Source organism: Pungitius pungitius, chromosome 12 (assembly GCF_949316345.1).
Source record: "Pungitius pungitius chromosome 12, fPunPun2.1, whole genome shotgun sequence".
In the NCBI taxonomy this organism is placed as follows: Eukaryota; Metazoa; Chordata; class Actinopteri; order Perciformes; family Gasterosteidae; genus Pungitius; species Pungitius pungitius.
Window position 1 is genome coordinate 8,097,745 of NC_084911.1, and position 12,202 is coordinate 8,109,946.

The 12,202-nt window shown below is 39.9% G+C and overlaps 1 protein-coding gene and 1 pseudogene across 1 annotated transcript; both read right to left on the minus strand.

Annotated features, from left to right (window-relative positions):
* Positions 1-633: 633 nt before the first annotated feature.
* Positions 634-5,168, minus strand: LOC119219936 (cytochrome P450 2K1-like; annotated as a pseudogene).
* Positions 5,169-6,649: 1,481 nt separating this feature from the next.
* Positions 6,650-11,140, minus strand: LOC134132966 (cytochrome P450 2K1-like). The gene is made up of 9 exons (XM_062566014.1): positions 10,937-11,140; positions 10,523-10,685; positions 9,376-9,525; positions 8,907-9,067; positions 8,098-8,277; positions 7,866-8,007; positions 7,433-7,617; positions 7,050-7,191; positions 6,650-6,963 (listed from the first exon to the last, which is right to left on the minus strand). The coding sequence occupies exons 1-9, from the start codon at positions 11,126-11,128 to the stop codon at positions 6,779-6,781; spliced, it is 1,500 nt and encodes a 499-aa protein (XP_062421998.1). The 5' UTR covers positions 11,129-11,140; the 3' UTR covers positions 6,650-6,778.
* Between the last annotated feature and the right edge of the window lie 1,062 nt (positions 11,141-12,202).

Here is a 12,202-nt window from a genome sequence, read left to right on the forward strand (position 1 = left end):
AAAAGTCATACCAGTCTCCTGTCTCATTCATCTGGTCAAGCTTGCCACAATATGTTTGACTTGCTGTAGTTTCAGCCTGACGGTTGAGAGCTGACAAATGAACCCTTTCTCGCAACGTCAAGAACATCAGCACCTTCCAAAGCTTGGGACGTGGCCTCATTGTCTTAGCTCCTTTCGAGAAAGGAGAACAAGTTAATTTCTCACTACATGCTGTTCACTCTATTTGAACTCTAAATAACCAGAACTCTCAAAAGTCCTGTTTACCAGGTGATGTCTCATCCATCAACACAATTCCAAAAAATTATGAAAAAGTAAAGACAACTTAAAGTGGTAAAGCGGTATTTTCTGACACAAACTCAAAGGGTGTAGTAGGACAGATGTGTTGGGACTTCGACATGTGGTTGGATCAATGGGAGTTTGGCCAACCTGGCAGCCGCTAGAGTTTAATCACACCAAACCCCACCAGACATTGAATCTAACCTGTGACGAGTTATTGTGCGTGTTTACTGACCGTCAAGGACCCCTGCAGGGCATTTTTCTTTTGCTCTGGATTCTCCCTCTAATCCCACACTTTACATTAGACTTTAGATCTTCGTGTAATTACTTTGTGCAAATGTATTGTGATGTCTCAATTTTATAGCCTGTGCAGGATAGGCATGTTCACAAAGATGACAAGGAAAAGTTGCAACTCAAAGACTGATTTAATTTTCATGGAAAATGTTAAGTCCTTCCTAACATTTCCCATGAAAATGAAATCAAGGCAAAACAGGGCACCTTTTTGGTGACTGTTTTTAGTGAATTCACTTTATTATCTCAAAGTAAAATGACTAGTGATACAATTATAAATGAACCAGAAACCATTTTCACAGAGGAGGTGTTGAACCTTAATATTCATAGTGAATCAGACGGATCAATGTCAAGTTTTAAATTGTTAGTTTATTTTATGGATTACTTTGTGTACTGCTTCCAGGGTAGTTTCCTGAAAAGCGAATATCCCTCACGCTAGAATTGGAGACGGTTTTACTGCAACCACTTTGTTTTCCCTTATCACGGCTGAATACATTCAGCAGCCAATCAGAATCCAGTCTTCTTGCAGAGAACAGTCAATACATACATTAACATGTCAATAATATCACAAATTATATCATGAATCAAAAACTTTGTCAATCCTGTGGTGACTTTTTAAACACATTGAAGTTTTGCTAATGAATCAAAGAAGAAAATGGCTTTTCTAACAGCTTTTAAATAATTGTTCTCATTTACATATTAAATAATCTACTCATTTTGAATTCCCTCACGACTGATGGCACACAGCTCATGAGGTGAAGGCGTGCGGGTGACGGCCACAGCTGGAGTAAGATCCAGATCATCCTCTTTCACTCCAGGTGGAGGAGTGAAACGGAAGCGCTGTACGAGGGACGTATAGAAGAGGAAGAGCTCCATCTTGGCCAGACCTTCTCCAGGACACGCCCTGCGTCCTGTGAGGAAACAGCCTTTAGACAATCTGAAAGGTGTAATTTGGTATTGGAAAGAAGTGTTGGCTTGGTTCACTAACCTGCAGAGAAGGGCATGAAGGCGTCTCTCTTGACAAATTTCCTGTCCTTGTCCAAGAAATGGGCAGGATTAAAGGTGCTTGGGCTCTCCCACTCACTCTCATCCCACAAAACCGATGTCAAAAGAGGAAACACGGGGGTCCCCTTGAGAAAGCCACATTGATCATGATTACAATGTTTTAAAATGCAGTATAAACTTTTATATTTAAACAGCTTTCCAGATGCATAATTCATCACTACCATAAAGACGGTCTACCTTTCTTATAAAATAGCCCTGAAATGTCACATCTGTGCTGGTTTGGTGACGCAAAGCGATGGGAAATATATTAGCAAATCTCTGTGTCTCATGGATGACAGCGTCAGCAAAGGGCAGGATCTTCCTGTCCTCTGCCCTCACCTGACGGTCTCCAACCACCCTGCTCAGCTCCGCCTGGACCTGGTCTGGAAATGATTAGAAAAGACAGTGACTAAAAACAAAGCAGCAGTTAAGCATTCTTTAAAACGTGATTATTTTTGACCAAAAGTCCAAGAACCAAGTCCTTTGCAACACGTTGCTATTGCTCCATCAAAATGTTTGGCCCATGGTAGATAATTACCACATCACTGCTATTGTGTAACTCAGACCAGTAGAACAATTCACTTTGGTAAAGAAATTAAGGCATTTTTCTATTTTGGCCAAACATTCTTTTCCGAGGTGGAACAGCATTCAAATGAGGATTACATCATGGGCAGAAGGAAATCAATCTGTAATTTAAGCTACAGTTAAATTTTCAAGTTACTGTTTGCGAGTAAAAAGTGGGGCTGCAATCTTAAGAAACTAGCAAGAGTATAGAAGCGCTCTTTTTCTATGATAGTAGCTAGCAGTACTAGCAGGGTCTCCCTGTGAAGCTAAGAGTTTGTAGAATACTCTTGACCATCATTGAGTGCAAGTGTAGTGCACTGCAGTTCTTTGACTATCACAAACTGCAGATTGTTTTGTCACTGCATTTGATTCACTGTTTACTTTCAGTGAACAAATTGTCCTGGATTGTAAATGAAGGAACAACCCATACACTATAGACACTGTAGTTTAAGTTTAAATATTTCAACTTTACAGTTGGGGACTGCATCTCAGGTCTAAGCATATTACTTGCCTTGAATTTGGGGATATTTGGCCATGAGCAACAGAACCCATCTCAGTGTAGTTCCTGTTGTATCCGTACCAGCCGCAAAGAGGCTGACAGCAGTTGACACCAGGTTATCAAGGTTATAGTGTGAATCCGTAATCTTCAAATCCTTAACAGGGAAGAGATTTCAACTTTTTCGTAAAAAATATAATACTTTTATCAAGGATACCTCTAGCTTCTGTTTGTGTGCTAGGAACGAGTCCACATATCCTCTGCACATCTCAACATTCAAGGTTTCTTGTAGACGTCCGATCAGCCGTTTCATTTGATTTCGGTTTTCAGCAACGTTCCTCTTGAGACGCATCCTGTTTCTCGCCCACCAAAATATCCACGGGAACATATTGAACAACTGTTGGAATTTAAAGAGAATAAAAGGTTCAGCATTTTATTTGTTATCTATTTATCATGAAGGTACAGTTAAAAAACTCAGTATGCCACCTAGTCTGTAATTCTCATTATAACCCACAAAAAGGTACATCTTATAGTTTTTTAATGAAAAGAAACAAAATGGTACCTGCATTGAAGAAGAACCTGCAAGCTGAAGGTTTTCATTTGCTCGGGTTACCATGAGTTTAAACTCTTCATCACTGTATTCAAATCTGCTGCCAAAGACGATTGAAGAGATGATATTGGAGACTGCATAATTTATTGACTTGGCATTACTGAAGGGTTGACCTATGAAGAAAAAATGAATGAAGTAAAAAAAGGATACCAATATGAAATTCTTGTGAAGACATAATGCTATAATGGAGACTAGTTACCTTCATGTCTTTCAAACACAATCGATCAGATACTGAATCTCCTCAATGATTTTATCCTCTGCTGCTTTTTTGCCCATCCCAAAGTCTCTCAGGTTGCTCACGGCAAAACGCCTCATTTCTTTCCATGATTCCCCGTTGCCAAACAAGATTCCATTCCCTGAAGTGAAATAAAGTACTTTTGTCAAAAACATATATTCTCGTGTTGGATATTTTAAGGAATATTTCAGCAAAAAGTTCAATGATGACGTTTATTTTTCTTTGGGGGAGTTCACTTTGCACATAAATATCAGAAGAACGTCAACGGTCATACATGACAGCATATTTAAGCAATGAGGTAACAAGGGGCTGTTCTTAATCCATTTTGCGTTGGGCATAACACCCTTGATGTGTAATAATAATAATAATAATAATGATCAAGTACTGCCTCAAGTACCCTTTTGCTTTCATAATACGGTTACCAGCGACATTATAAATAGGCAGGTATTTACTAATTATCAGCTCAACATAGTTGAAGCCACCAAACGTTGTGTATCACATTTCAGTAGTCAGAGCGTGCAGAGGCCTGTTTCAATACTACGAGCAAACATCTAGGTCTATCTACTAGTCTACTATTTATCTGGACATTGGTTCCCCTGTTGCTTTGCCACCCAGATCCACAACCTTTCTTCAGGTCTGTTCTTGCTACGGATTTTGTTCAGACAAAGACATCCCTACAACTATTGGATGAAATTAAATTCTATTACAGTGGTCAACTTTGAGCTGTGTTATGTTAACATTGTCATTAATTCAAATGTGGACGTTGCCTAAACCATCTAATAGTAGGAGTAAGCATTACTTAAATCAGCTGGGTACTACTTACTTTGTTCACCGCTGAAGTCATGGCTAGACGGACTGATATATCTCTCTCCAAACTCCACAGCATAGTTAACCAGTGCCTCCTTCACGGTCTTGTTTCCAGCTAAAATCACCACTTTCTGGGATCCAAGGTACACTGTGAACAACGATCCGTATTTCTTGGAAAGCTATGAAACACAAGCAGTAATCATTACAACTTACAATAAAATATAGAATATTTAAATTGCCAGAACATAACTCTGAACTCCCAACATGGAAAAAAAAGACAGAAACACCTCTTAATGTTAGTTCCAGAAGCACATATTCCAATTCTGCCTTAAACATGACAGTTGAGAAGAAATTAAATTTCATACATACACACACACTAATATCTGGAATGGGATCCCATGTTGCATTAAAGCAATAACCTATATTACAAATTGCAAACAGGCATACAAATACCAATTGTTTGAAATACAGGTGTGCAACCTGTCATTGAAACCACGTATCATCTTGCTCACAAACACATTACTCACATCAACAAGAGAGCAGTCAATTCTCTTGAGATCCATCTGAAGCAAGTTACCAAGCAGGGGAAGAGGTTTAGGTCCAGGAGGCTCCCTCGTCTCTTCTTTGGAGCGGGATAAAAAGGAAATAAGAATGCATATGAGACCCACCATCAGCGCTACTGAAACGTAGGACTGGAAAAGATCTTCCAACATCATCATATTGTAACTTTTGGAACACAGCCCTCCCAAGAAACCTTTCAGCTGAACACCTTTGTGAAAAGGTAGCTGACAAATATCTAATAGTGGCAGGCAGATCTTCCTGTCTTATGAACTCAAGTATCTGCAGAGAAGGCCCCGCCCCTTTAACCACAGCTGTGTGAAGCTCTTCATTAACTGTGAATGAGCTGGTCAGCCAATCACATTTCTGACGGTTAGTCATGAGTAATCTTCTGAAATAAATAACACACAAATGAAAAATTCTATGAAATATTATACATAAAACAGACATTGCAAAGTGGTTGTATTTTACTGTTTTCATGGTAAAAGTATAAATTTCTATACTTTTTAAATTCAAGACTTTTTTTCTGATTTTTTGAGAAAAATGTTCGAGACACCAAAAATCTAATATTTGTTCATACATAATACTTATTTTACTTTAAAGGGTACAAAATTAAAAAAAACAGGTAGTGATGTCATTGTAGGATATTAAAAATAAATTGACCACCAGGTTCATAAATTAAGTATAAATAAAATGCATTTAGTGCACACCAAAATACAACCACGATATGGATTCAATAAAGTGATGAGAGGGGGGTGGCCCCACTCCCAGGGGGCGTGGCCACTAACGGTCAGACCTTTACTGATCTTTTGAAATATTTGAAGGCAGCCATTGTTCTCCAGTTCGCTGTTTGAGACAACAGACATAGTCTAGGGATGGTCAAACGACTGTCCTGTGGCCTTTTTGGTGTAGAGGCCAACACTCCTCAGCAAAGATGTTATTTTTAGCACAACCCCTTTTCCTTTATTAAATACTTTTGATTTTAACTGTTCATTCCAAGATGTCTTCCGTCTGTCTGGTGTTTCTTCATTTTTTGAACATATTATTCAAAATAATTTAGTTTTAGGCTGACATTTGAGAGAGCCAAGTCAGGCTGAACCCTCAACCCTTTTTCGCAACGTCCAATGGTGACTCAGCCCAAGGGAATTCCCCACAAGAGATTGCAATTTGACAGTTAAAACGTTTTAACCAGTGAAAACTGTGGGTAAATAAAGGACAGCACACGTATGGTCAGACTGTCATGATAGAATAAATACATTTAAAACAAAGGATTGAAGATGGAGAAAAACACAGACAATATTTATTTATTCAATGAATAAATAATCTTGTCACCAAGGCAATTTTGACAAAAAATGTACAACATTTTAACCCATTCTAACTAATCGAGTTCAAGCAGTTGTGGTTTTTTATTTCTTTTTTCATCCAAAAACATAGAAGGAAATAGTAAGATCATTACATTTTATTTGGTATTCCTGAAAAACCAAAGAAAAAAAATCAATCAAGTAATCACCAAAATAATGACTAAGTTCATGATATATTTAGATGCAAGCTACAGGTATTGGCTATTGGAAAGGGCATCTCTTAATGTATTTACAGTAGGCCAATACATTATATGATTTCTGCTATACTAATACAAAAAATAAAATCCTTGAAAAACTAATCTACGCAACCACGAACATTAATTCGTCAAAATAATGAACAGGAAACCGAAGCAGGAGCATATATGTGTTTATTTTTGTATTTTTGGCACTGGTGTAAACAATCCGCAGGGATCTTGATGTGTTATCACGTATCTAGAGAGAGACCGCTCATAGATGTACTTTTCTGCTGCCTGTGAGTTAAACCCTGTTCATACCATGGTCACCAGTGTGACGCCATACCTCAGCTCTTGTGCTCATTAGCGACTGATGGCACACAGCTCATGAGGTGACGGGGGGATGGTGAAGCCTACAGCTGGAGTCAGATCCAGATCCTCCTCTTTCACTCCAGGTGGAGGAGTGAAACGAAAGCACTGGAGGAGGGAGCTGAAGAAGAGTAGGAGCTCCATCTTAGCCAGACTTTCACCCAGACACACCCTGCGACCTGTAAGAACAAAAGGATGAGCAAAGACTGCATCTTAGTCTGTAAAAACACAAAAGAAATAATAAGTCCTGACAAAGTTGTGGTACCTGCAGAAAAAGGCATAAAGGCATCCCTCCGAAAAAAATTTCCATCCTCATCCAGGAAGTGGGAAAGGTTAAAAGAGTGCGGGGTCTCCCATTCACTCTCATCATGAAGGACAGAAGTAAGAAGAGGAAACACAGTGGTCCCCTGTAGGCAAAGATATAGAGAGAGGTGTAACTTGCATAATGGTAATAATTTAGATTTTTTAGACTTTAAGAAGACAATAAACATTTTTAGTTATTTGACCGTTATACTGCTTTTGTTTGCTATCAAACTTACTTAAAGTGATTATTGCCATCAAATCCCTTAGTAAGCTCCGGGGGTTTAAGGTTCTTTAAAGCATATACATATTATTACCAGCAAAATAAAACTGGTGTGAGCAACTCACTTTTTTGATGAAGAAGCCCTGGAAGGTGACGTCTCGGCTGGTTTTGTGAGGAATGGAAAGGGGGACAATGTTGGCCAGTCTCTGTGTCTCATGAATAACAGCATCAGTGTACGGCAGGTTCTTCCTGTCCTCTACTCGAGGCTGACGGCTTCCGACCACCCTGCTCAGCTCCTCCTGCACCTGGTCTGGACTCACACGTGAACAAATTCAATGATGCTTCTGCATTTAGACCAGCCCACAGTCACCTAATGTCTCTGACGATGTAGCCTACTACCATGTAACTGCTAAAGTCAGTAGGATAAAATGTTCACAACTATTTATATTTCTATAAACAAAAGGGACAAAACGTTTCTGCTATGGGACTTTTCATTTGAACAGTAAGCTTTACAAGTGGAAAAAAATGCACACCAACAATTCTCATCCCTCTCTTTACCTTGAATATGTGGATATTTAGCCATAAACAGCAAACTCCATCTCAGAGTTGTCGCTGTGATATCAGTGCCAGCTGAAAACAGGTTGGTCACTGTAAATATCAAGTTGTTCTCATTGTATTGACTGTCCTTGACACAAGCCTCCTAAGAGAAAGAACATCCACATTTTATTACCTATGTACGATATTAGGTCTTTTGGATGGTTGAAAGCTGAAAAAAAGGAAATTGTCTTACCTCGTCCTTTTGCATCCGGATCAGAAAGCAGTCGACAAGGCCTCTGCACGACTGAGGGTTCAGTGTGTCTTTTAGATGCATGATTAGTTCTTTGAAATCTCTGACAGTCTCCGTCCGGTTATTTAAAAAAAGCTGCCGTTCTTTTGTCCAACTGAACAGCCTGGGAAACATGTTGTAAAGCTGTGATGTAGCAGTGAAGGCGACAAAGATTAGTGGAGACAATGTACACCAATCAACATCCTGAGTAGAATTCATATACTAATAAAAACAAATTCAATAGCAAGATTTGTTATACGTTCCCAAATACGTACAGTATATGTAACCATAAACTGTGTATTTAGCATTTGAACACACTTTTGATCAGTTTAAATTCATCTTAATAGGTGTACAGGACTCTACTTGCCTCCAATGACGCACTTCCTCCCCCACTCAGAGAGGAGGCGTCCTTTCCTCTCAGAATGTAAACTCCATCCAGGTCTCTTTCCCTCCTTCCCTTACACCCCCCTCACCTTCTTCATCCCCCTTCACTGACTGCATGAAAGAATTGCTCATTGTTGGAACCGAACTCACTCCACGCGCCCCTCTCTGTTTTATAATCCCTCCTCGAAGTTTGTTTGTTTGTTTCCAATGTTTTTACGTGAAGCACTTTGAAATGCCCTGTTGTTTAAGGTGCCATACAAATAAAACTCTTACCTTGTTGCTGTAACATATTGGTGCTGTTTAACATTCTGCGTAACCTTTGACGGCTGCCATAGTGTGCAAATCCCCTAATACTGGAGCAATTAAAAAAAAACAAATATGAAGTTCACCTGGATTTGTGTGGAGCCCACAACGCTTATCCTTTCCTTGGATCGCTTCACCATACTTAGAAATTGGGGGTCGTTGTATTCAAACCGGCTGCCGTACACAATAGCAGAGATTATATTGGATGTAGCATAACTTAACGGATTTTCTGTAGAGAAGGGTTTCCCTGTGAAATGGCAGTGACAAAAAAGGACATTATTAAGATGTAGCACTAAAGTTAAAGTTGTGTTTTAATCAATTATAAGAAACCTCAGTATGACTTACATTGAAAGCTACAAAAAAACGAATAAGTGGGGCATGATTCTTGCACAGTGTACCATTTGCCGGGCATTAAAGGTGTACTGAATACACAAAATAACACTCTGTGGAGGAATATTCACTCGCAATTAAGATTTTCTGCTCTTATTCGTTTATACCGTAAGAAATGTCCTTGTAAACTTGTATACTATACCCTTGTATATTTCTACTCCATACCTTGCTGCTTTTCAAACACTTCAATCAGATATTGGCATTCTTCTAAGACTTTATGCTCAGAGAGTTGTTTTCTCATTCCAAAGTCTTTGAGGTTGGTCAGGGCAAAACAATGCATCTCTTTCCAGGATTCTCCATTAGCAAACAGAATTCCTTTCAAGCATAAAAGTGTATGTTTATTTTAAACTGCACTAGTCATTTGGATGTCATCACATACAACACTTGACACTGTCACTATATTATTTTGTTTAGTGCTAAAGAGTAAATGAGTATTCAAAGCCAGGGGCGGCTGATCTATTATGGGCGCTAGGGCGCCGCCCCTCCTACAAAGTAATAAAAAAAAAAAAAAAAAATTAAGTTTGAAAAAAAAAACATGACTTTCTTCTGTACGTGTTTTTGACACTAGAATGAGGGAGAGGGGGTGTGGGGGGGGTCTTTTTGTTTGCCAGCTTCATCATGTGCCGCATAACATCATAAATGTGCAGTTTTCTTTTTACAGTCTATGGTAGTTTTATGCTCGGGGCGCCGAGAAAGGGCGCCCTCACTATCTAACCAATGGAGCTCTGATATGCTATAACACGTCACTAAATATGATCAATTCAACCAATCAGTGACGCGCAGTAATAATTCTCCGATGGGCGCTTTGCCTCTGCGCCCATCGGAGAATAACATGAGTTTTGTGTGGTCACGCTGCAGTGAGATTCGAGTTGACAATGGCGCCGGCGTCACACGAGAAAGAAACCGTGCAATCTCTTCTTCAAACTCCGTTTGAAAGAAGACCACTGGCTGAAAAACAAAAAATAAAAGAAATGGGACCGGACCAGCCACAAATTAACATCAGACAGCAGGTGAAAGACAAGGAAGCGTCGTACGCTTTTTTTTATTGACGCAAATTACAGCAATTATAAGTTCACCTTGTATGACTTTGTTTCCTAATATGATGTGTATGACTTGGTATGACCTTGTCTTTGAAAGAACAATATTTGAAATCTACAAGGACATTCTAAATTCAGTTTAATAATTACATTAGATGCTATTTGTTTTTAAATCGTTACTTTGGTGTTAATGTAATAAATAAACAGCAGAAATCTCCCTCAGCCCACCCTACTTTTTCCATCACCAGCCGCCACTGTTCAAAGGTAAATCATACCATGGCCTTGATTCAAATCATAAAAGATAGGTGAGATTTCTCTGTCTCCAAAGTCCTCTGCATAGTTGACCAGTGCCTCCTTCACGGTCTTGTATCCAGCTAGAATCACCACTTTCTGGTGTCCAAGGTACACTGTGAACACCGATCCGTATTTTTTGGAAAGCTATGAAACACAAGAAAAAGTCATCTTTACAACTTTGAAAGATAAATGTTAAATTTCCAGAACAGAACACTGAATTCCCAACATAAATTTCATACATACACTAATATCTGGAATGGGATCCCATGTTGTGTTAAAGCAATAACCTTTATTACAAATTGCAAACAGGCAAACAAATACTATTTGTTTGAAATACACATGTGCAACCGGTCATTGAAATCACGTATCATCTTGCTCACAAACGCGTTACTCACATCAACAAGAGACCAGTCAATTCTCTTGAGATCCATCTGAAGCAAGTTACCAAGCAGGGGAAGAGGTTTAGGTCCAGGAGGCTCCGTCGTCTCGTCTTTGGAGCGGGAAAAAAAGGAGACAAGAATGCATATGAAGGCCACCATCAGCGCTACTGAAACGTAGGACTGGAAAAGATCTTCCAACATCATCATATTGTATCTTTTGGACAACAGCCCTCCCAAGAAACCTTTCAGCTGAACACCTTTGTGAAAAGGTAGCTGAGAAAAATGTTTGAGAGAAAAAAACTCAAATATTTGTTCATCCATAACACTTTTTCACTTTAAAGGGGACAACATTCAAAAATACAGTCAGTGATGTTAATTCAAAATATTTTGTCTAGCGCAAATTGTGGCAGTGACAACTCGCTGAGGCCCTTCCTGTTGCAAGTTGCGGTGCTGCGGCGAGTCGTGGCAACGGCCTCGTGTGTTTACTCGGTCAAGAGAGGTACCTCGAGCGGTGCCACAATTTCAGGTACAGGTCCCTCAGTCGAAGGAGCTATATGGACCGGTGTCTCGAGTTAAAGGAGCATTGCTACAACCTAACAGGAGTTTAAGGGAGATGTGCCACAGCTGCTAAGGGAGCCTTAGCCTCGGCTGGTCGAGGGAGGTAGCTCAAGCGGTTCCACGAGTTTAGGTACCGGTCACTCGGTCGAGAGAGCTACCTGAACCGGTGCCTTAAGTTATAGGAGCATTTCCAAGACCTAAGGGAGCCTTGGCTAGTGAGGTATATAGTTTAATGGAGAGGTGCCACGGCTGCTAAGGGAGCCTTCAACTTGGTCGAGGGAGGTAGCTTGAGTGGTTCCACGGCTGTTAAGGTAATGGTGCTACGGAGGTTGAGAGTGCTGCGATTGTTTGGGAGAAGTGCCGTTTCCGTTACTTTTAGTATTTTAACAGTATATCAAAGTAAACGTTACGCCCGGCCTAGGGGAGCCGGAGCGCCGCATACACGATAGTCTCCCCACCTCCCAAATTAAGACCAATGCTGCAGCGTTCTCGTTCACAAAGGTTATCTATTACAAGGACGAGGTCTTAAACTCTCTTCAGGGTGAGCGTGGCCTAAAACAACAAACAAGACAATCTGTGCAGGTCCCATACGTTCCCTATAACACACAATGAAACAAACCAAAGTACAAGTGTCTTTACCTATCTCCCTACCCGAAAACAGGAGAAAACATGAACAAACAAAATGGGCTTCTCAGCCCTACCGATCTCCTTGCTAACCCCACC